A 25,990-nucleotide genomic window follows, 5' to 3' on the forward strand; every position below is an offset into this window, starting at 1 on the left:
AGCAGTGAAACAAAACACCATCCACTCGGGGTCAGCTCGACAACTTTTCAGACAATCTCTTAAGCGGCTTTAGTCGAAGCAGCCTAAGGGATTACAAGTCTGTTGTAATCCTGCCTGACTTTTTTTATTTTGGTGCAGGGCTAAAGAACACACTAATTTTTAAATATCATGGCCATATCAGCATAGACACCACTTTGAACTTCCACTCTCATAATACTTACCATTAAATTGTGTTAACATTGCATACTGTAACAATTAGCTCTGAATTATCATTCACAGGATCCCTGCTGCTTTTTTTAACAGTACAGATAGTGACACCAATTCCAGGAAACTGCAGTAACACATTCCCTAACCCATTTAAAACATGCCGGGCTCCACACACTTCTCCATTCTTTTCCCTCAAGTGCAAAATGTGGGCAGTTTTAAAGGTTGATTTGCCAAAGATTGAGGCTTTAGTGTTGTTAGCCAGCAGGGTAATTTGATTTCCCTTCCCCTATCCCAGTGCTACATCTTCTGTCTGAGCCACTTCCACTGGATGGAGGCTGAAGAGATGGGAGCTCTCCCACCTCCAGGCAAGGTGGGTGAGTAAATGGGGATGGAGTGGGATGGGAAGGCGTGAGTGAATGAGTGAGTGATTGAGAGAGAACGCAAACCGGCCTCCCATCCATTGACTCTGTCTACACTTCCCGCTGCCTCGGAAAAGCAGCCAGCATAATCAAGGACCCCACGCACCCTGGAAATACTCTCTTCCACCTTCTTCCATCGGGAAAAAGATGACAAAAGCCTGAGAACACGTACCAACCAAATCAAGAACAGCTTCTTCCCTGTTACCATCAGATTTTGAATGGACCTACCTTAGATTAAGTTGATCTTTCTCTACACCCAAGCTATGACTACAACACTACATTCTGCACTTTCTCATTTCCTTCTCTATGAACGGTATGCTTTGTCCCTATAGAGCAAGAAACAATACCTTTCGCTATATACTAATACATGAGACAATAATAAATCAAATCAAATTATAGATGTACCTACACCTCAGGGACTGCACTGGTTCAAGCAGACAGCTCACCACCACCTTCTGATGGACGACTAGGGATGGACAATAAATGTTGGCCCAGTCAGCAACACCCACATCCCGTAATTTGTTTTAAAATTGGGGACGGGGAGTGGGGATGGGCGGGAAGGGATGGGTGAATGTATGTGTTGGGGGTGGGAGGAAGCCTAATGATCATTTTTGATGCCGAGTGATCACTTATGATGCCTTGTTCCAAATTACATCTTTTGACATCAAGTAATATTACTGAATGTTTAGAGTTCATTTAAACACAACTAATAAAAATAAAATTCTGGAAGGCTGGGACTCAGGAAACTCTACTCCCAAATATAAGCCCCCCCATGGCCACTGCCAGGGAACGTCAGGACTAGCTGAGAGGGAAAAACTGGGCGGCATGGACAAGTTGGGCCGAAGGGCCTGTTTCCATGCTGTGAATCTCTATGACTCTAAGCCAGTGTTAGGGAGAACCGGCTAATACCTGGAAACAGGAACACAGAACTGGAAGCAGGAAAAAGAGGAATGCGGGCCAACAGTGCAAGAGGAATGTTACATGCAAATAATGATGGTCAAACGAACAGACAGGCAAAGCAAATGTAATTGTCTGATATTCCCCATCAGCCTTGCTGTGTGCAAATTGGCTGCTGTATTTACCTAAACATCAATTAATTATGTATGATATACTGGGATGTCCTGAGGCCATTGAAGTCACTTTATAAATGCATTTTCTTCCTTTAGTGTGCCCTCACGACCTGGAAATATCACGGCGCTTGGGGTTTAACTGCTCCCCTGTTATGCACCTTGAGGTTGGGAAGGCTAAAAATCTTTAAGTTTGTGCCTGTCTCTGTGATGCAGTCAGCGTATTCCGACACATTCAGTTCACTCGTGTGTCAGTCACTGCAGTTGATCTGTGGGGACTATGAACCAGCTGGGTTATAACTGCACCAAAACAAATCTAACAAGAAAACAAATAACGATAATTGCTTGAAACCGTACCCTCCAGAGAAATCAGGGTACGACTACCCTATCAAAAAATATAAATATAAAGTAAAGCTCCTTTCGCATCATTAATTCCCTTCTCTCCACATTATATTTAATATTGAAGGGAACAAACTACTCGTCGTTCAGGTCATCCCAAAGTACCGCACAGTATACTTCTGAAGAGAGTCAAAATTGGCAGCTAATTTATGCATAATGTCACGCTTGTGCCGACAAATTGATGGAAAGGATGGACACTTTATTGTTAAATGACAAAAATGTAAAGGGGTCCCATGGAGTCCAGCGGTTATCGCCAGTGGAGTTAGCAGGTACTACTGTCTAAATCTCGATAGAAAATGATGTACAATGGTTGTCCCAATTTAGTGTCCACAGATTAACTTAGCTGCGTAAAAAGTTAAAGTTTATTTATTAGTGTCACAAGTAAGGCTTACATTAACACTGCAATGAAGTTACTGTGAAATTCCCCTAATGGGTGTAAGCACAAAACATTCAATCACAATGCAACCCAAATAGCCGAGATTCAAATCTTATTGTGTGTCCATGCGAACACCATCAGTTATCATTTATGTGGACAATGGGAATTCCGACACTGTGGCCACACGGCAGAAACTGGGTTACGCTAAGAACCAGCTTATTATCACACATCTTGAGCAGTTCAGGGCAGTCAGTCTGGGAGACACAGACACAGTTTAAGTTTCATTTCAAGTTGAAGCTTATTTATTAGTGTCACAAGTAGGCTTACATTAACACTGCAGTGAAGTTACTGTGAAAATCCCCAAGTCAACGCACTCCGGCGCCTGTTCGGGTAACACTGAGGGAGAATTTAGCATGGCCAATCCACCTAACCAGCACCTCTTTCGGATCGTGGGAGGGAACCAGAGCACCCGGAGGAAACCCACGCAGAAACGGTGAGAACGCACAGACTCCGCACAGAGAGTGAGCTGGGAATTGAACCCGGGTCCCTGGCGCTGTGAGGCAGCAGTGCTAACCACTGTGCTACCCCAGAAGGAAAAGATCCAGCTTGGCAAAAGGGAGGACTCTTCCTGGTATCCCCCCACAGGTGGAGAAAATTTCCTGCTGAAATATAGAACTGAACTAGAAACCTACTATTGCCAGGAGAAATGACTGTGGATTAATTGCATGAAACTTCCCAACTCCATTGTCTTTACTGTATGTGTGCGCCTGTGTGTGTGTGCACATGTGTGTGTGTGCGCGCGTGTGCGTGTGTGTGTGCATGTGTGAGCGTATTTGTGTGCGTGTGCATGCGTGTGTGTGTGCGTGCGTGTGTGTGTGTACGTGTGTGTATGTGTGCGTGCATGCGTTTGTGTGCGCACGCGTGTGTGTGTGTGCGTGTGTGTGCATGTGTGCGCGTGTGTGTGTGCACATGTGTGTGTGTGCACGTGCGTGTGTGTGCGTGCGTGCGTGCATGCGTTTGTGTGTGCTTGTGTGTGTGTGTGTGTGCGCACGTGTTTGTGTGCGTATGTGTGTGTGTGTGTGTGCGTGCATGTGTGTGTGCGTATGTGTGTGTGTGTGTGTGTGTGTGTGTGTGTGTCCTGTGTGAATGACTGCTTACATTGCAGTTTTTGAGAAACCAAATGTTTATCCCTTTAATTTAAACTTGCAAGATCATGGAATCCCCATGGTGCAGAAGAAGCCATTCGGCCCATCGAGTCTACACCGGCTCTTCAGAGCATCTTACTCAGGCCTTCTCTCTCCCCGGCCTATCCCTGTGACCCCACACATTTGCCATGGCTAATCCCCTTAACTTACAGACCTTGTGACACAAATGGGCAATTTAGCATGGCCGAGCCACCCAACCTGCACATCTTTGAACTGCGGAAGGAAACCGAGGCTCCCGGAGGAAACCCACGCAGACACGGGGAGAATGTGCAAAATCCACACAGATTGACAGCCTGACATCTATTTTTGAAAGTCAGCCCTTGAGGGATAAAACACTTCTTTAAAACACATGCTTTTGCAGTTTGTCATCTCTCCCCTGTCTGTACCAAGGTCCCACAAATGAAAGAGACAATTGAAGGAGAAAAGTGGGTCAGGACAGGGGGAGCGCTTTCTGCTCTTCTTTGAACAGTGTTCCTGTATCCTTTACAGCCTCTTAAACAGACAGGCTGGGCTGGAGCGAACATGTCAGGTGAAAAAATATCACCGCCAAAAAATGCAGCTCTCCCTCAGCACTGCCAGCTTCGATTATGCGCTCAAGTCTGTTATGAGACTGAAAACTACAACCTGAAATAATCAGCATTTTGCCTCCAGCATCGCTGTTTGACAAGGAAGATCACAAGAGCAGGTGTCCCACTGTGTGGACCAACAAAATAGTGGGGTTAGGTTTAAATGGAGAAAATAGGAATGGTGCAATAAAAAGTAGAAAGGTTGTACCTGAACCTGAAAGGACAAGGTAGGTTTGATCAAGAGCACTCACGGTCACGCCAGCTACATTTGTGTTGGAGACATGGGAGGTGCAAGGAGGTGACTGTCAGCTGTTAGGACTCAGATGTGAGCAAGACTTTGGACTGAGAACACATCATCTCAGTTTTTCCAAAGGAACATAGTTTAACCATTCTAACAAACCAATCGGATGTGACGTTAAATGCTTGTTTTGTACTGCAGTGTGTGGAAATATATACGCTTGTCCCACTAAGACAGAGTATGATATTTCCAACATTGAGTACTTTCCATTACAATATTTTCCCATGGTAGAAATTGCAGTGAATACACCACACAAACAATATATATATAGATTTATTATAAACACCTCGACGGTATTCTGTTCCATTTCTCAGGGTGATTTGAAGGATAAAAGGTAAAGTCGTCATAGTCCCAGAAGACCAGAGGCTACCTTCCCCTTTGAGAGGGGAGAGCTGACTGGTGGTGATTTAACCTGAGTGTCACCACACCTCAGGCGAGGGGGCAAGGTTGAGAAGGCAGGGCCTTCATGAATAACCTCAGCTGGTATGGGAATTGAACCCACACTGTTGGCATTGCTCTGCATCACAAACCAGCTATCCAGCCAACTGAGCTAAACTGACCACACCCCACCCTCCCTCCGAATTGAGGGATACAGCTCTGATGGAAAGTCATGACCCTGAGATGTTAACTCTTTGTTTCTCTCCCGCCAATGCTGCCTGACCTGGTTTAGTTTTAGCACTCTTGTCTCTCAGACAGAGGTGGGGAATTTACGGCCCCTCCTGTTGGTGGGGTCTTCTGGTGATTGCTCAGATGTAAGTTTATCAGTGGGTCTGTTATGGAAAAACAGTGAGCCTTTCAGCTGGGCTCAGTAGTAGCACTTGGAGCTCTGCATCATGGAGCACTGGTTTCCATCTCAGTGAATTCATCAGCATGTCTTTTGAATGATGTAGAAGTTCTATTCTGTTTCCCACTTGTCTACCAATTTTCTCTCCTAACGTTAGCAGGTTTTGTCTGCATAGCGCGAAAGAAACAATATTTTTCACTGTATCCCAACACATGTGACAATGAGAAATCAAAACAAATCAAAATCTCATGTTCTGGACTGGATGCTCTGGATGAAAAAGATTTTTCCCCGAAATAAAATATACATAAAATCAGGGGACACCTTGGCACTGCCCATCGGACATGGAGCAGTGCCAAGGGGGCAGGGCGTGTGGGGATGGGAGGTCCCGCTCTCACTCTGCCATTGGGGTCAATGGGGGCAGGAGGGAAGCCGGCGATCAGATGGGTTGGGAGGGGGTCCCGCCTGGGGGGAGGGGAGCACTTGAGGCGGCCCGGGAATGGTCGGGGGGCTGTGTTTGGGCCATGGGATGGGGGGGAGGGCCGTTTGAGAGGGGCAGCACTGTGATGATTTAGAAGTATGGAACTATCTGTTCAGGTGGATGCATGAGATAGCATTACTTGAAGGTCAAAATAATTTAAAGTTAAGTTTATTTATTAGCATCACAAGTAGGCTTGTGTTAACACTGCAATGACGTTCCTGTGAAAATCCCCTAGTTGCCACACTCCGGTGCTGTTCGGGTACACTGAGGGAGAATTTAGCATAGCCAATGCATCTAACCAGCATGCCTTTTGGACTGTGGTAGGAAACCGGAGCACCCGGAGGAAACCCACGTAGACACAGGGGGAGAACATGCAGACTCTGCACAGGCAGTGACCCAGGCCAGAAATTGAACTCAGGTCCCTGGCGCTGTGAGGCAGCAGTGTTAACCACAGTGCCACCGTGCTGCCCAATCTTTGAGTCGAGATCAGGAATCACCATTGGCTGTACTGGACCTGGGATCTCTGAAATCGTGTTGAAATCAGTGTGACAGACGTGGTTGATAGATCAAGGTTCTGGAGAAGTCAAAGGTATGCCTTAAAGTCATTTAGCAATACCCATACACTGATGAGGGACAGGCAGAGTGAAAGGAACCAAATGGAAGGAGAGATCTTTTGCCTTTGGCACTCGCGGTGTTTTGGAAAATTGCACATCCGCAGCTCATGACTTTCCCTTAATTTTACTAAGTGGAAAATGATGGGCTGGGAGCATGTAATTCCCAAGCATACACATGTAACAAGGTGGAAAATCTGTCTTGTAGTGCCTACATTCAGAAACGGCAACACACCTACACAAGCAACTACTACCTTGTAAGCCTAATGTCAAAATCAGGGAAAGTAATGCATGTTATGGTAACGGCCGTGGTGCAAGTTACTTCAACTGTACAGCAACAAAACAGCAGTGTAGAATTAATCGGGAAAGAAGCTATTTAACAAGCTTCTTTTGACCCCATCACAAACAGAGAAACCCCTCTCAAATAACTCATTTGGGCTTTCAAAAAACGTTTGGCAGCTGCATTCATCAAACAATTCTAATGAAACAAAAGCATGTTGTTGACCGAGTTTTGGGCACCACTTCAACAGTGTGGGATAGGTGGCCCGTGCACAAAATGGCTGCCGACTTGACCTCAATTTTCAGTGCATGGGCGGACTTGCGATGGCTGCTATCATGATGGACCAATTAAACAGCGCCTTCAACCTGATATGCGTCTGTGCTGCCCCACCAGCGCCAAATGGAAAAAACACCTTTGACCACAAGTCCATCAGGTGGTCCCCACGTAACCTCCTTGAGGCCTTGTGAGAAAAGAATTCCATCGGATGGTTTCTTGAGCAGACGATCAAAGTCATTTGGCAAAATGTCTCATCATCAGAACTTTCAAATAAACACCAAAATGGTTCAGCTTATTTGTTGGTGTCACAAGTAGGCTTACATTAACACTGCAATGAAGTTACTGTGAAAATCCCCTAGTCGCCACACTCTGGCGCCTGTTCGGGTACACTGAGGGAGAAGTTAGCCTGGCCAATGCACTTAACCAGCACGTCTTTCAGACTGTGGGAGGAAACCGGAGCACCCGGAGGAAGCCCACGCAGCCACGAGGAGAACGTGCAGACTTGGCATAGACAGTGACCCAAGCCGGGAATCGGACCCGGGTCCCTGGCGCTGTGAGGTAGCAGTTCTAAGCACTGTGCCACCAGCTTGACTGGTGGTGAGATTGGCCCCCTCCCCAGCAGGTCTTTCCTGCATGCACCGGAAAATGACTGCCTTCACACACTGCCCTCAACACGACTGCGTGTGGAAGAGACTATCAGCCACCTTCTCATGGAATCTGTCTCTGAAAGGAAAGATGTTTGTTGAGGTCTTTGTTGAGGTTCAGCCTGAGCAGCTCTGTAACACAGGACTCTGTGCTTCACAGGCCATTTACAGGGCTGCACACTGAGGTGAACATCAACTATTGCTGGTGGACCATTGGCTTGGTGAAAGACGCTCTTTGGTTCACCCGAAACGGGTTGGACTTCCAAAGGAAAGAGCTGTCGATGATGAAGTCTTGCAGACTGACATATTCCAAAGGTCCAGGACTGCATGCTGAGGGAAGCACTAAAGCTTGGAGCAGCTACTCAAAAGACTCATTGGAAAAGACCTTCCTACCATTGGATATTGAGAGGGTGGAAATCATCTAAAACCCTTTGGACTGGACGCAGCTGGGAATGTTGGACATAAAGGGTAGAATTCTCCCAAACAAGTTTTAAGTGTCAAATTCGTGGGAAAACTGGAGTAATTCACTCTGTTTTTTTCAGTGGGAGGTCACACTAGAATCTCCCATATTCTGTGCACTGCAGAGGCCACCAGCGTGAGTATCATTAGGATTCAGTGGGTGGGCCCTTTCCCACCCAGGAGGCTGAAGCCAGCCGGCCTCTGCACATGCGCAGTGGCCCCAAACTGTCAGCCTCCCGTTTGCTGGCCAGCTCGATCACAGGCCAGCTCGGGACCCGACAGCGCTTGCCCCCTAACCCCCCCATGGCCCGATCGCGGCCCCCCCTGACCATTCCCGGGCCACCTCGAGTGCCCCCCCCCCCCCCGCAACCCAACCCAATCGCTGCGCTCTCTCCTGCCCCCTTCGATCCCAATGGCAGAGTGGCAGAGGGACCACCCCCACTCCCACCTTGCCCCCATATGCCCCATCCCCTTGGCACTGCCCCATGCCCGATGGGCAGTGCCAAGGTGCCCCCTGATTTTATGAATATTTCATTTAGGGGGAAAATGTCTTTTTCATCCAGAACATCCAGTCCAGAACATGGGATTTTGACTTGATTTGATTTATTATTGTCACATGTATTGGGATACAGTGAAAAGTATTGTTTCTTGCGCGCTGGAGGCAAAGCATGCTGAGATGTTAGGAGAAGAAATTGGTAGACAAGTGGGAAACAGAACACTGGTGAGAGGAGAGAGATCAGAGTGCAGTGAAGTGTTGAGTGTTAGTGTTCAGAATGTTGTTGTTTCTAATCTACATTAATGAGCTGGATAACAAAAGTAAATGTTTTTTGCCTGATTTCCTGATCATGTTAGAGCAGGAAAACTAGTTGAGACAGAGGATGCCGCTTAACATCTGCAGAAGGGTTTGGATCATTTCTGCAACTGGTCAAGTGGTAAATTAAATTTCACATTGTAAAATGTAAAGCATTGCCCAAAAGTCACAAAATGTACAGTAATCAGTACTAAATTAGCACGGGGAAATTAGAAAGGGAATAATCAGAGATACGTCAATTTCAATCTCTCAAGAATGTGATTTAAAATGCTAATAGGATGCTGAAATATATCACCAAATTAGTAAAGTACATGCCTGTGTTGGCCATGCCAAAGTATCATACTACCCTGGCAAGATCAAAATACGGGCGGGATTTTACACCTCACTCATCCCAATATTCTTCCTGCAGAAATGAATTATCACAAACTGCTCCGCATTGAACTTCATCTGCCACTTGCCTGCCCAATGCACCTCAGCTGGCATGATGGCATGGCACCCAGCTCCCTGACAATGTGAGGAAGCAATGCTAACCACTATGCCACCGTGTTGCCCCTGGAGGGATCCTGAATGGTGGATAAACAGCATTACTTTCTCAGTCTGCTGCTCGGTTTTCAGGAGGAGAGTGATGTTGCTGGCATTTTTGTGGGAGCTTGGAAAGAGCCAGATGTGTAGAAGTTCACCTCTGCAGTGACCTTGCCCTCCTGCATTGGAGACAGGTCGCAGAGCAGACTGAAGTAGGCAACCTCCATCGTGAATGCAGCCTGTTAAGGCAGTTTAGCTCGGGTGTGCGTACTTGAAACTGTAGATATTGAATCCCTGCAGTGCAGAAGAGGCCATCCTGCCCAGTGAGTCTGCACCAACTCTCCGAAAGAGCATCTTACCCAGGCCCTCCCCTCTGCCTCATCCCCTAACCCCACCCATTTCCCATGGCTAATCCACCCAATCTACACATCTTTGAACGCGAAGAGGCAACTTAGCATGGCCAATCCACCTATGGCTACGACTTGGTGCAAACAAACCTGGTGCCCCATTTCAGTGCCTTCATTTGTGAAACGGCAGAAACAATTTCCAGGTCCAGATTCTTCATCGGAGCAATGAAAAATCTTGGGGCAGCACGGTGGCACAATGGTTAGCAGTGCTGTCTCACAGCACCAGGGACCTGGGTTCAAATCCTGCCTTGGGTCACTGGCTGTGTGGAGTTTGCACATTCTCCCCGTGTCTGCGTGGGTTTCCTCCGGGTGCTCCGGTTTCCTCCCACAATGCAAAGATGTGCGGGTTAGGTTGATTGGCCATGCTAAATTGCCACTTAGTGTCAGGGGGACTGGTAGGGTAGATACATGGGTTGGGGGGGATAGGATCTGGGTGGGATTGTGGTCGGTGCAGATTTGATAGGCTGAATGGCCTCCTTCTGCACTGTTGGGATTTTATGATTCTATTGTGGCAGAAAATGAGGGGGAAAATTCCTTCAACAAACAAACTTTCCAAATTGTACTCCCGTAAACCCAGTGTTGAAGTTCACTTTTATAGATGATCATAATTAATAAAGTACAGTTTCTTCCTCTTTAGACTCTGTCCTCCTGTCACCCCATCTTTGACAAGGTGCTGCATAGGAGGCTGTTAAATAAGTTAAGAGCCTATGGTGTTCAGTGTAAGATTCTGGCATGGATAGAGGATTGGCTGACTGGCAGAAGGCAGGGTGGGGATAAAGGGGTCTTTTTCAGGATGGCAGCCGGTGACTACTGGTGTGCCTCAGGGGTCGGTGCTGGGACTACAACTTTTCATAATATACATTAACGATTTGGAAGAAGGAACTGAAGGCACTGTTGCTAAGTTTGCAGATGATACAAAGATATGTAGACTGACAGGTAGTATTGAGGAAGCAGGGGTGGCTGCAGAAGGACTTGGACAGGTTAGGAGAGTGGGCAAAGGAATGGCAGATGGAATACAATGTGGAAAAGTGTGAGATTATGCACTTTGGAAGGAGAATGGGGCATAGACTATTTTCTAAATGGGAAAATGCTTAGGAAATCAGAAGCACAAAGGGACTTGGCAGTCATTGTTCAAGATTCTCTTAAGGTCAACGTGCAGGTTCAGTCGGCAGTTAGGAAGGCAAATGCAATGTTAGCATTCATGTCGAGAGGGCTAGAATACAAGAGCAGGAATATACTTCTGACGCTGTATAAGGCTCTGGTCAGACCCCATTTGGAGTATTGTGAGCAGTTTTGGACCCCGTATCTAAGGAAGGATCTAAGTAAGGCCTTGTAATGGGTCCAGAGGAGGTTCACAAGAATGATCCCTGGAACTAAGGGCTTGTTGGAGTTTAGAAGGATGATGGGGGATCTTACTGAAACTTACAGGATACTGCGAGCCCTGGATAAAGTGGATGTAGAATGTTTCCACTAGAAGGAAAAACTAGAACCAGGGGGCACAACCTCAGACTAAATGGGCGATCCTTTAAAACAGAGATGAGGAGGAATTTCTTCAGCCAGAGAGTGGTGACTCTGTGGAACTCTTTGCCGCAGAAGGCTGTGGAGGCCAGGTTATTGAGTGTCTTTAAGACAGAGATAGATAGGTTCCTGATTTATAAGGGGATCAGGGGTATGGGTAAAAGGCAGGAGAATAGGGATGAGAAAAATATCAGCCATGATAGAATGGCGGAGCAGACTCGATGGGCCGAGTGGCCTAATTCTGCTCCTATGTCTTATGGTCTTATGGTCGAGGCTCACGGCCTGTTCTATTTGGGCAGAGAGCCCAAAACTCTGGGTCTGTACTCTGGGTCTGTATTTGGGCAGAGAGCCCAAAACCCATGAGGACAGTGGGACATCCAGTTCAACTGCATTCCATTATCCCAGAGTATGACTTGAAACAGTTCTTTTTTTGGTGAGAGCACTTCTGGCCAACCTAATTGGCCAATTAATGACACACAGTAAGTGACAACCTGCTGACAGAACAATTTTCGCCCCTTGTGTCCATCTACAATAGTATCACCGACCATGCAGACAGGAGACCTGCCCTTTCTGAACTCCAGCTGACCTTCTTTTCCCCAAAGCTTTGATGTTATTATTCTACAACTTGCCATTTGGAATATATTCTCCCTCAGTCCCATTGATGAAGCTCTCAAATAAACAATCTTTTTATATTGCTACTGTGTCAGTCTTTGCTCAGTGGTAACATAGAAACGTAGAAGATAGGAGCAAGAGGAGGCCATTTGGCCCTTCGAGCCTCCTCCGCCATTCATTACTATTGTGGCTGATTGTCCAACTCAATATCCTAATCCTGCTTTCTCCCCATAACCTTTAATTCCATTCGCCCCAAGTGCTACATCTAGCCACCTCTTGAATACATTCAATGTTTTGGCATCAACTACTTCCTGTGACAATAAATTCCACAGGTTCACCACTCTTTGGGTGAAGACATTTCTCCTCACCTCCGTCCTAAATGGTCTACCCCGGATCCTCAGACTGTGACCCGTGGTTCAGGATCTGGTTGCACTCTTGCCTCTCAGTTGACGGTTATGGGTTAAAGTCCCAGCCCAAGAACAGCCTCGATTATATGCTCAAGTCATGATCTTATTGAATGGCAGAGCAAGCTCGATGGGCTGAATGGCCTACTTCTGCCCCTACATCTTATGGCCTTGAATTGGTTAGGTTGATTGGCCATGGTAAATTGCATCTTAGTGTCAAGGTGAGTAGCAGGGTAAATACGTGGGGCTACGGGGATAGGGGCTGGGTGGGACTGTGGTTGGCACAGAATGGGCTAAATGGCTTCCTTCTGCACTGTAGGGATTCTATGATTCTATGAATGCCGAGAGTGTGCTGCAGTGTCAGAGGTGCCATTTTTTAGATGAAAGTTGTCTTTCGGATGAGCCATTAGTCCGAGGCCCGGTCTGCTCTCTCAGAGGGATATAAAAAATGCCATGGTATAAATTCAAGATGGAACAGGGGAGCTTCTGCTAGGCCAACAACTATCCTACAGAGCAAAACAAGATTGCTGCATCTCTCTCCATTAAACAGTGACTGCACTTAATTGACTGTAAAAGTGCTTTGAGAAATCCTGAGAGCATGAAAGATGCTTTGTAAATGCGAGTTATTTCTTTCTGTCTATGCAATGAGAAGCATGCTTGACCATCATCAGTTCTTAGTTATAGCTCTACACTCTGATTGATACCTCCGTGCACAAAGAATTTTCAAGTTTGCAAGTATTAATCTTTAACGTCAACATTTAACAAAATCACAAAAGACAAAAAAAATGAGAAGCTGGATTAAAGGGACATGCAGGGTTTCAATGCATACATCCAGAACCCACAACGGTGCCAGTCAATGGGGTATTCCTTTTAGTCTACAATCTCTTACAGTGATTTGATATTTGATAAGGAGCAGTGGTTCCCCTCAGTTGAAGGGTCAGTCACAAGGAGACATCGGTTCGAGGTGAGGGGGCAGGAAGTTTAGCGGGGATGTGAGGAAAAACTTCTTTACACCGAGGGTGGTGACGGTGTGGAATGCGCTGCCTGGGAGGGTGCTGGAGGCGGGTTGACTCATATCCTTTAAAAAGTACCTGGGTGAACACTTGGCACGTCATAACATTCAAGGGCCAAGTGCTGGGTAATGGGAGTCCAGGTGTTTCTCGGGTGTCGGTGCTGACTCGATGGGCCGAAGGGCCTTTTCTGCATCGTATGATTCTATAAAACCGGTGGCTGACGTTGAACTGCCAGCAGTTGCAGTCAGCAAAGGTCCGATCATTGGAAACTAAGAACTATTAGGGGTGGCACGGTGGCACAGTGGTTAGCACTGCTGCCTCACAGCACCAGGGACCTGGGTTCAATTCTGGCCTCGGGTAACTCTGTGTGGAGTTTGCACGTTTTCCCTGTGTCTGCGTGGGTTTCCTCCGGGTGCTCCAGTTTCCTTCCGCAGTCCAAAGGTATGCGGATTAGGTTGATTGACCATGCTAAATTGACCCTCGTGACAGGGGGATTAGCAGTGCAAATATGTGGGGTTATGGAAATAGGATCTGGGTGGGATTGTGGTCGGTGCAGACTCGATGCGCCAAATGGCCTCCTTCTGCACTGCAGGGATTCTATTCTATGATTCTATACACTTAAAAAAACCCACCAAAGTATGTATATCATATCTGTATTCTAATGGCAAAGTGAGATAATCCAAATATGTAGTCAAAACATTGAAATGTTCCCCTAGTAGTGAACAAAAACCTTCCGCAAAGCACAAAGCTTCTCATCTATTGTGGTGTCTTTTTCCTTTCCAAATGATTGAAAAGGGAAGGCAGCTAAAAGTCCCGCCAGGCTCCCAGGGCTGTGGTTAAGCAAAATAATCATGCACTAAAATATGTAATCACTGCACTCCCGGAAGAAAATTAGATTGCAAAGGAAGAGAGCCCTGACTGGGGTTATTGCTGCGTGTTCCATTCAGATCGAATACCTCCTCCATTGCTGGATGAAAGGATGCTTTCACAATGGTTCCTTTCCCTATACAGCAAGCCAATAGCTGTGCTACAACTTCCCGATTTTTGAAGTACTTTTTTTTTAAACTGCAGTGGCCGGCAAACTACCAACAGATCTGGTGCTGAGGTACAAAGGCACTGATCAAGCAATCCCTACTTGTGGGCACGGTGGCACAGTGGTTAGCACTATTGCCTCACAGCGCCAGGGACCCGGGTTCAATTCTGGCCTCGGGTGACTGTCTGTGTGGAGTTTGCACGTTCTCCCCGTGTCTGCGTGGGGTTTCCTCCGGGTGCTCCGGTTTCCTCTCACACTCCAAAGGTGTGCGGGTTAGGTGGATTGGCCGCACTAAATTGACCCTTAGGCTGGAATTTTACCACCCCGCCCGCCCGAGACACGTCAGATTGGGCACGAGGCCAACGGAGAATGCCGTTCTGCGAGCCTCGTCCGCTCCAATTCCGGGGCGGGCGTGCTGGTAAAATCAGGGGCTTAGTGTCAGGGAGACTAGCAGGGTAAATACGGGAATAGGGCCTGGGTGGGATTGTTGTCAGTGCATGTTTGATTAGGCCGCATGGCCTCCTTTTGCACTATAGGGATTCTATGATTCTATGTTCCCAACACTGCCTGCTGAAGGAAACATCGGAATTTCCTTATTATGTTGCAGAATTCCCACTTCTGTGCCCATTGTACCTGGCAATGGCAATCCTCAGTTAAGTAGCGAGCCTGGTTGTCGACAACTCGGATCTGAATGTGCTTTAACAAAGTGGGGTTAGTACTCGACACGGCCTTTAATGGGTGAAGTGACAACAAAGTGTACGTCAGTCGTGCAATCTGACATAGGAATGAGGCTTGACGTGCAATAAAGCTTCTTGTGAGGAGTAAATGAGGAGAAGAGTGGTTTAGTAAGTGGCTGGGAGGTAAATCGCCACGTCGCCCAGTCCTCCCAGACCTCTTCCAGCTAAAAGAATCGCTCAGATGTTAGAAAGTGCCAAGAAACAGGAGGAGTTGACAGATGCAGGCGATTTCTTACCATTCCCGGCCACACAGACTGTGCCCGAACTGGCCTGAGCTAGATATGTGTTTGCATTGTATTCCTCATCGTCTGTGTCAGAGTCATGAACCGGCTGCGTGCCGCTGCTGTTGCCGAGCAGCCGTCTTTGATTGCCATTGGCATTGGGCGATGAAATTGGGGAAGCAGGCTGCTCAATGGCTGATGGACTGGACGAGGAGGAGGAGGATGGCATGGGAGGACCTGAGGAGAGACAAAACCAGGCTTTTGATGTGTGATGGTCACGACAAAAAGCATGTTTTTAAAATAAAAAGATGCACAAGTGAGACAATCAAAAGCAAAATGAAAAGCAATGGATTCAAACACTGGCAGATAAAGAAACCAATTTGCTTCTATCCTCCTGTGTTACACAGAGTGAAATAAAAACTCGAACAAGATAGATACAAGATAGATGCTTTCTGCATGCTAATCCCTTTGCAAAGCGCTGTTAGATTCGGAAGAAGTTTACTTAATAGTGTCACAAGTAGGCATACATTAACACTGCAATGAAGTTACTGTGAAAATCCCCCAGTCGCCACACTCCGGTGCCTGTTCGGGTACACTGAGGGAGAATTTAGCATGGCCAAGGCACCTAACCAGCATGTCGTTTGGACTGTGGGAGGAAACCAGAGCGCCCGGAGGAAACCCATGGAGACACAGGGATAATGTGCACAGACAATGACTCAAGCCGGGATTCAAACCCCAGGGCCCTGGTGCTGTGAGGCAGCAGTGCTAACCACTGTGCAAAAGTACACCAACTTAAATTATTATGCACACTAGCTAGCTTCAATAAAAGTGCGTAGCTTCAAATGAACACAGAAAGAGCCACTTGTGTTTTTTATGGCTTCTCTGGACATGGTTGAGCTCAGGCTGGCAGAAGGATTGTATCTGAGCTTTAAGCTGCTTTAGTTTTGCTGTGTTTCTTACTCCCAGTTCAGGAGACTGGTTTCTCTGAGCTGCCCTGCAGGGTTTTGGTCCCCACGTGCTTTACAGTTCTGATATCAAATGTGGAGATCTGATTGCTGAAGACTGCAAACACAAAGGGATAACCCAGCCTGCCACAAATAGCCCCTTCATCCAACAACAGGCTCTCGCAGTCCTACCATCCTGTGGTGATGTGGTGCAGTTAGCTCCCTTTGCTGACTCCAGGCATTCTTTTTAAGTTTATTTATTAGTCACAAGTAGGCTTACATCAACACTGCAATGAAGTTATTGTGAAAATCCCCTAGTCGCCACACTCCGGCGCCTGTACGGGTAACACTGAGGGACAATTTAGCATGGCCAATGCACCTAACCAGCACATCTTTCGGACTGTGAGAGGAAACCGGAGCGCTGGAGGAAACCCACGCAGACATGGAGAGGACATGCAGACTCTGCACAGACTCCGCACTGGCCCAAGCCGGGAATCGAACCCACCGTGAGACAGCAACATTAACCACTGTGCCACCATGGAGCCAACAGTGGGAGAACCTCAGATGAGGAAAGACGCCTTGGTTAAGGAGTCAATCACGAGGGGACATAGGGTTAGGGTAAGGGGCAGGAGATTCAGAGGGGATTTGAGAAAAAGTGTTTTCACTCGCGAGGGTGGTGGGAATCTGGAATGCACTGCCTGGGAAGGTAGAGGAGGCCGGAAAAATTACAACCTTTAAAAACATATTTGAATGAGCACTTGAAGTATCATAATATTCAAGGATATGGGACAAGTGCAGGAAAATGGGATTAGTATGACTTCAGTGGTAGCTAATGTTGGTGGAGACTCAATGGACCAGAGGGCCATTTCCGCACTGTACGCCTTTATGACTCTAAGACATTCTGATGTTGCTTTAGCAGGGACCGAATCATTAGTGCATGATTTTGGAGCCCAGTACTTTGAAGTGTTACTGAGGTTGCCCTGCTCACCTCTTGGTGTCAGGACTAAGCAGTGAAAATCAAGAGGATATTACCAACCGACAATCACTGTCTCTATCAAAAGTGTTCTGTATGTAGGCAGCTTGGGAGGTGACACTTCCAGTCAAAATCGAGTTCTCCAAACATCTTTTAAATAGCTGTCCTGTCCCCACATCACACACACGGCGGTGTCAGGACGGGGCAGCTGTTCCAGACATGCTTGCCGACGGATAGCCTTTCAGGGACCAGTGTCTGCGCACTTCATCTCGATTACACTGCCCACACGTTCAAACCCATTCAAATTATATGTAACATTTAACCCGAGATGACAACTGTAGAAATCTGCCAGGGTCAAAAGCTGCATCAGAGTTAAAATAACAGAAGCTGCGCTGTACTAATAGAGAAGGCAAGGTTTCGGAAGGAAAGGATTATGACAGCTTTGATTTAGGGCCATGCAAAAAAGAATCGTGTCCCTTGAGTACGCAACAGTCAGTACGGATGAACACTAAATCCAAGCCTGTCACTCCCCTTTAACCTGCCAGTTTAGTGTTTGCACACCAAGAACAGTCCATTCTCAGCTTTGTGAAATAAAAACATACATAGGGAAATAAAATCAGGAAATATTTGTGGATACAGAATAATGCAATTCAAGCTAAAAACAGGAGCTACAAATCTACAGGACGAGGGGGCACAATGACTGCCCTTTAACTTGCAAGTGAAAAAGTAACTATCTTGGCTTTGTCCCATGCGTCAAGCCCTTTGACAGCTACTTTCCCTGAAACAGCAGCGGACTAAAAGGGATTTCCATTTTAATCCAAACCGGACGGTGGGTTCAGTGGGAGTTGTGTAGACAAAAGTAAAACCTTCTCTTATTTCTTGAGTGAAGTGATGGTTTGGAGTTTGCCTTGCGAACAATTCTTATGTCACCTCACTCGGAGATGTTAAGACTGTGAATTTTCCACGCATGTGACATATAGAACCATCTGGAAGCAGCTAAAACCAGCTCTGATTTCTGATGGATCCCTAATTGTCCCTGATTACCTGCGTGGGAATGATTCCCACCGGTGGCAAGCATTGTAGAAACTCAGCAACTTACAAAATTCTAACAGGCTTAGACAGGATAAGTTCAGAAAGAATGTTCCCAATGGCAGGGGAATCCAGAACTAGCGGTCATAATTTGATGATAAGTGATAAACCTTTTAGGACTGAGGCGAGGAGGAATTTCTTCACCCGGAGAATGGTGAATGTGTGGAATTCACTACCACAAAAAGTTGTTGAGGCCAAAACGTTGTCTGATTTCAAGAGAAATTATGAGGTGGAGATGCTGGCATTGGATTGAGGTGGGCACGGTAAGGTCACTCAGGCCCTATCCCCATAACCCCATGTATTTACCCTGCTAATCCCCCTGACACTAAGGGGCAATTTAGCATGGCCAATCAACCTAACCTGCACATTTATCGGACAATGGGAGAAAACCGGAGCACCCAGAGGAAATCCATGCAGACACGGAGAGAAGTGCAAACTCTGCACAGTGAGGTGAGGGGAGGGGGGGGGGGGGGGTTAAAAATCAGGCCTTTCCGTGTTGGCGTGTATCTCAACAGCAGAAAATACCACGTGGTTCCGGCCTGGCAACAGTGCGCCACAGCATTGGTCAGAGGCTAATGATTAGGACTGGGAACTCTGACTAGTGCCAACCTGTCGCCGTGAGCCCACCTTAGGCCTCCCCAGTGTGTTGGCTAACTGTAGCGCTCTCCTCCAACACTGTACCCATCCCATCGCCCCCCCCACCCAACCCCCTCATCCCCATCACGGCGCCCGCAGAGCGGGACACAGCACACAAGGGCCAAGGGCTGCTGCTGCTTTCGAAATTATTTTCCTTTCAAGTAAGGGCGAGGGAGGGGAGGGTTAAAATGAAAATCCAGCTGGTGCGATTGTCGGAGAGGCGAACGACGTGTCGCGGTGGAGCATCCTGTGAATTTCCACACCTTTTCCTCAAAATTAGTTCTCGGGCCGTGGGCGGAGCTGGCACCGTTGCATTTATTACCCATCCCTTGATGCCACCACCCAGCCCCCCTCCCCTCACCCCCACCATTGCTGTAGATTTTGCCCGTATCCTGCAGTGTCACATTAGAGGAGGCGGCGAACATTCCAATTGCAGAACAGATGGTGGTGGTAACAAATCATTTGCCATAATCATCTGCCATTCTCATTTTTAGACAGTGCATCCTCTGCAGAAAGTGATTTTTGTTTTGCACTTCAGATTATGAAACAGTTATTGGCCCCGACAGCAGTTTTTAATAGGGGATATAGCCGGCTGCAAAATATTTACCGCCATTTCATCACATCGCCCGAGCTGTCATCTCTCGTCCACAATTAGCATGTAGAATTACAGCAGTCAATCCAGTATCATTCTTACATCCTTTTGTTGCAGGAAACGCTATCTCAGGCTATAGTAATTGCTTCTTCCCATATGGAATTTAACAGACAGAAGAGGCTAGAGATAAAACGCTATTCTCCTTTAATTAATTCACATTTGGTTAATGACCAAAATAGGTTTTTGTTCCAACTGCACTGCATAAAACAGATTGAGAGAGAGAGAGAGAAAGAGTATAACAATGGCAGTTCGCCTCAAAAATAAAGTAATTTGTCTGGCACTAGTTTGCAATAATGAATACACTTTAGGTCACACACAGAAACCGAGAGTCTAATCTCTTCATGATGAATACTTCATGAGACGACTTCAATTTAACAATATTTTGACACAAATAATGCTGAGGTGGCTCCACATTTATTTCTTATTCTGCGAACGTACGTCTGTGATTTTCCCCCGCCCGAGCTTGACGAACCTGTCAGCAGGATCGAGGGTGCATTTTCCTTCAAAGGGAGGGGCGTCTTTGAAACGCGGGAATGTGTGAAATGAGAGAGAGTGTGGAAGGAGAGAGAGTGCGTGAAAGTAGAGAGCGTGTGAAAAGAGTGAAAGGAGGGAGTGCGTCAAAGGAGAGAGAATGTGTAAGGAGGGAGTGTGTAAAAGGAGAGAGAATGTGTAAGGAGGGAGGGTATAAAAGGAGAGAGTGTGTAAAGGGAGGGACAGTGTAAAGGGAGGGAGAGTGTAAAAGGAGAGAGTGAGTGTGTAAATGAGAGAGTATAAAAGGAGGGAGAGAATATCAGTAAAAGGATGGAGTGAGTGTGTAAAAGGAGGGAACATTTGTCCGTATGCTGCAAGACGATATTGACAGATTATGATGACAGGGATAAACTTGGGTGTCGTAACAGTATCTGAATAGCAACATAAAAAGGATTGTGAAGCACTGATGCATGAAAAATTATTTTTTAAATCAAGGAAGATAATGCTGTGTTGTCACCAGCCTTATTTATTGTGTAAGTACAATAAGTGATATGAAAATTAACCTGAAATTGCGCATTTGGAAGCTAGATACATTTCTAATGTGATCACTTCAAATTACTGCCATCAGCTCTTAACCATTGATGGCGATTTCCAACCTATGTTCGCTGTCGGGGGGAACGGCGACGCAGGGTGAAAATCCAAGAGAGTTGGGAAACGCGATTCTCTTTGGATAGATCACGTTCTGTGATTTTCCCCACCCCTCGCTGGTGATGTCACGAGGTTCACACTCAAAGAACAAAGAACAGTACAGCACAGGAACAGGCCCTTCAACCCACGAAGTCTGTGCTGACACAGATGCCTCTCTAATCTAATATTTTCTGGCCTCTACATAGTCCTTATCCCTCTATTCCCTGCCTATTCATGTATCGATCCAGATGCCTCTTGAACATTGTTACACAATTTGCTTCCACCACTCCCTCCAGTAGCGCATTTCAGGCATTCACCAGCCTTTGTGTGAAAAACTAGCCTCTTATATCTCTTATAAACTTTCCCCCTCTCACTTTCAACCAATGCCCCCGAGTAATTGACCCTTCGACCCTGGGAAAAAGACTCTGACTATCCACTCTCTCCGAGCCTGTCATAATCTTGTAAACCTCTATCAGGTCCCCCCTCACCCTCCAACACTCCAATGAAACCAATCCAAGTTTGTTCAATCTTTCTTCATAGTCCATATCCTCCAAACCAGGCAACATCCTGGTAAATCTCTTCTGCACCCTCTCCAATGCATCGACATCCTTCCGGTAGTGTGGCAACCAGAATTGTTCACAATACTCCAAATACAGCCTAACCAAAATCTTACACAGCTGCAACATGATTTTCCAATTCCTATACTCAACGCCCCAACCAATGAAGGCCTGCATGCCATATGCCTTCTTGGCCACCTTGTCCACCTGAGTTGCCCCTTCAGGGAACTGTGGATCTGTACGCCTAGATCCCTCTGTATGCTAATATTTCTAAGGGCTCTACCATTTATTGTATACTTTCCTTCTGCAGTAGACCTACCAAATCGCATCACCTCACATTTGTCTGGGTTAAATTCCATCTGCCATCTTTCGGCCCAGGTCTCCAGCCGATTTATATCCTGCTGTATCCTCTGACAATCCTCCTCACTATCCGCTACTCCCCCAATTTTTGCATTGTCTGCAAATTTACTAATCAGGCCACCGACATTTTCTGCCACATCATTTATATATATTGCAAACAACTGAGGTCTCGGCACGGATCCTTGTGGAACACAAGGGAGGGAAAAGGAGAGAACCTCATTTTAATGAATTTACATTCATCCTAATATAATTATCAGGCCACCCACCCTATTTCACCCCCTCACCGTATTTTCAAATTTTCAGTACCAACCTGGCAGTGCCAAATTGTGCCAGGGTGCAGTGTCAGGGGATGACCCGAGTGGGAGTCTCATTGTGGGAGGGTCCTGACTGTGTAGTGGGGTGAGGGAGGCTGTGCACTGAAGCGGTGAGGAAATGCTAGTGATGATTGGGGGGGGGGGGGGGGGAGGAGAAGGAGATGCTGGCGCTGACTTGGGGGGGGGTGGTGTCCTGGGAATGCCACCAATAAATGCTTGGGGAGGGGGGAGAGGGGGTGTAGAACCCCTGATACCTCAGTGGTGGGGTGGGTGGAAGATTATTTTCTGCTCTGATTGGGGCACCCTTATGCAAAGACTGTGTTCATTGTGGAGCCTGGTTTTGCCGCCCCAGCTCCTCAAAATGACAGCGTGAAACATGGCCCACTGATCCCGCCCCCCCCCCCCCCCCCCCCCCCCCCCCACCACCACCACCAAAGCACACAATATTTCAAGAAGCATCCAGAATTCCCAACGCTGAAACGTTTAGAATTTCAGGATTCTCCTCACTTCCAAGTGTCACCTCGAATGAGAAGCAAAATGTTCTGTGTCATATAATTACAGAGGTTAGTGGACATTTTCCACGTTTCTATATTTGCCAAAGGACGAGATTTTATGAAAGCAAAACACTGCAGATGCTGGAATCTGAAACGAAAACAGAAAGTGCTGGAAAATCTCAGCAGGTCTGACAGCGTCTATGGGGAGAGAATAGAGCCAACGTTTCGACCCTTCATCAGCTCTGACATGCATGCCTGAGATTCAAAAGGTTCCATTCATCGCAAATTCTGAGAGTGGCGTGGGGAGTGAAGGTGTTCAAAATAAAAACATTAACATTTTTACATGTGCAGACTTGACATGGTCCCTCAGAGCAACAAGTAGGGGTTGCTCAATAGTGTAACTCAAAAGCTTTTAGCAGGAAAATAATTATACCATTTACCAAAGTCTGGACAGCCCCTTCAGTAGTCACACCTGGGGACTGACTCGGTCAGTTGAACGAGAAAACGTGCTTCGATGTAAGTCAGGTTCAGTCTCCCATGCATTGTACCTTGGGTGAAAAGTGACCTGACCTGAACAGCAAGAACCTGCTGCTTAAGGGAGGCACCATGGCAAGGTTAAACTTCATTAGAAAAGGCAGCTTTACAAATGCCATTTTGAGTCACTTAACCAGAAAATATATATAATTAAAACTCAAATGCAAGCTAAAAGCTTCGAGACACTAACTCACAGCGACAAGAATGATCTGAGACTGAAACTCCAGTCTCCCTCAGTTACGCAGCAAGTAACAGGTCAGAAGTTGCTCCAATCTTCAACCACTATGGGCTACAGTGCAAGATATTGATTTCATTTCATTTCTAACTACTCAATTTCAATCTCAAATCAGAAAGGACTTCATTGTTAGAGACATATGTTTCCTCTCATTTCTATCCCTTCCCTTGACATCCACTTCTTAAAAAACAATGTATTATAAGTTCATAAGATATAGGAGCAGAATTACGCCATTCGGCCGAATGAGTCAGCTCCGCCATTCGATCATGACTGATATACTCCTCATCCCCATTTTCCTGCTTTCCCCCCATAACCCTTCAACACATTACCAATTAAAAATCTGTCTAACTCCTCCTTAAATTTACTCGTTGTCCCAGCATCCACCACACTTTGGGGTAGCGAATTCCACAGATTCACAACCCTTTGGGAGAAGTAGTTTCTCCTCAACTCTGTTTTAAATTTGCTACCTCTTATCCTAAGGCTATGACCTCTCATCCCAGAATGCCCCACCAGTGGAAGCATCTGTTCCACTTCTACTTTATCCATGCCTTTTATCATCTTGAAGACCTCAATTTGATCTCCCCTCATTCTTCTAAATTCCAGAGAGTATAGGCCTAAACTGTTCAATCTCTCTTCACACGACAAACCTCTCATCTCTGGAATTAATCTAGTGAACCTCCTCTGAACTGCCTCCAATGCCACTACATCTTTCCTCAAATACGGAAATCTTCCTGACTTGGAACAACACATCTCCATGTCACATTGCTTGTAACTAATCCCCCCCAACCTACAATTCTCGAGACACTAAGGGGCAATTTAGCATGACCAATCCATCCAACCTGCAGATCTTTGGAGTGTGGGAGGAAACCGGAGCACCCGGAGGAAACGCACGCAAACATAGGGAGAACGTGCAAAATCCACAAAGACAGTCACCCACGCCGGGAATTGAACCCGGGTCCCTCGTGCTGTGAGGCAGCAGCGCTAACCACTGTGCCACCGTGCGTCTCCGTGATTGTGTACTGCATTTGTATGGCATTACCTTCAGCAGCACGACTGACCAGGATTCTCTCCTGCTCTCACTGCTTGCCATCAGACATACTGGAAGGATTTACCGGCTGATAATCAACCTGTTCTGGCCACATTATCAACACACCTTCCACGACCATCAAGTCCTGAAGTGGGACTCGAACCCGGGGCTTCTGATCCAGAGATAGGGAAGCTACCCACTGCACCACAAGACCTCCTCATTTACCTGCCGCTGTAGGAAAGTGTGATTCACATCCCATATAACACCCACAACATTCCATATAGACAAGGTAGATAGTCAATATCTTTTCCCAAAGATAGGGGAGTCTAAAACTAGAGGGCATAGGTTTAAGGTGAGAGGGGAGAGATACAAAAGTGTCCAGAGGGGCAATTTTTTCACACAGAGAGTGGTGAGTGTCTGGGACAAGCTGCCAGAGGTAGTAGTAGAGACGGGTACAATTTTATCTTTTAAAAAGCATTTAGATAGTTACATGGGTACGATGGGTATAGAGGGATATGGGCCAAATGCGGGCAATTGGGATTAGTTTAGGACTTTAAAAAAAAAAGGGCGGCATGGACAAGTTGGGCCGAAGGGCCTGTTTCCGCGTTGTAAATCTTTATGACTCTATGACTCTATAACTGGGTCCCATTCAATCGTGGCATTGTTTTGGGCAAAGGTTTGCAGATCACCACTGATTGTATCTAATGGGCACTCCTCTAGGTCCAATGCCACCCTCGAACACCACAACATCTCGTAGCTTTTGAGTTTTTACCTGCTTGCTTGATTGATGGCCCAGACACTGAAGGGGCATCTGACCACACTGACCGACCAGGCTGAAAGCCAGTATGTTTTCCCAGCTCTGCATTCAGTGCATTTCTTAACTACTTGTATTCCAAAACACAGAACAAGGGGAACAATATCTCAGCTACCATCGTGTGGGATCCTCTGTATGGTTTGCCTCAGTTAAAAAGCTTAATTCCGAGATATTTCTGCCGAATGTAACTAATCATGCTATGCTTTAAAGTTAACTTAAACTAAGTTGGCCACATTTTAAAACTCAGCTTGGAATTCTGGGTTCAGCCAAGAAAATTGGCTACATTATTTGAAAATGCAATGTTAACAAATGGTTCTTTTCATAAACAAGCTTTCATGGTCACAGCTGCGAATTGTTTTTTGAAAGTTCCAGGCATCATTTGTACTGTTTGTATCTGGTAACTTCATAACACAGATAAGAATTCACATATATTGTAGTTAGTTATATGTTTTGTTAGTTCGGTTGTGTTAAATCCTGTACAAGCTTTTGGATCAAGTCTGTTTTGGCTCTTTCTCTCTCTTATCAGTAAACTAATATCTTTCGCTTTCTGTAAATGCTAATTTTAAATGATGCTCAATAAATGAAGTTTTACTTCGGACCAGTTGAGCCTGAGTCTATTCTAAGAGGACAACAGACCCTACACACACAGGCTAACCAAACGACCTGCTGTTCTTTGAGGGATTTAGTTTCAAAATAATCTGGAATCATATTGAAATGTTGTGGAAAGCTCACTACTCAAAAAGAAAACAGTTGAGAAACATAGACTAAGACACCACTTTCTCTCTTCATCTTTCTCTCTCCTTCTGGACCATCATGATATGATAAAAACATGTTTTCCACAACACTGAGGAAAATA

At 46.3% G+C, this 25,990-nt stretch overlaps 1 protein-coding gene across 2 annotated transcripts in view; it reads right to left on the minus strand.

The window, feature by feature from the left end:
- The window catches only part of tenm3 (teneurin transmembrane protein 3), a 593,227-nt gene that overhangs the window by 310,380 nt on the left and 256,857 nt on the right, over positions 1–25,990 (minus strand). For both annotated transcript variants that reach the window (XM_078215101.1, XM_078215099.1), the window contains exon 3: positions 15,363–15,584. In XM_078215101.1, coding sequence (XP_078071227.1) covers positions 15,363–15,584 — 222 coding nt within the window. The remainder of the gene's footprint in view (positions 1–15,362; positions 15,585–25,990) is intronic.

Source organism: Mustelus asterias, chromosome 6 (genome assembly GCF_964213995.1).
Source record: "Mustelus asterias chromosome 6, sMusAst1.hap1.1, whole genome shotgun sequence".
In the NCBI taxonomy this organism is placed as follows: Eukaryota; Metazoa; Chordata; class Chondrichthyes; order Carcharhiniformes; family Triakidae; genus Mustelus; species Mustelus asterias.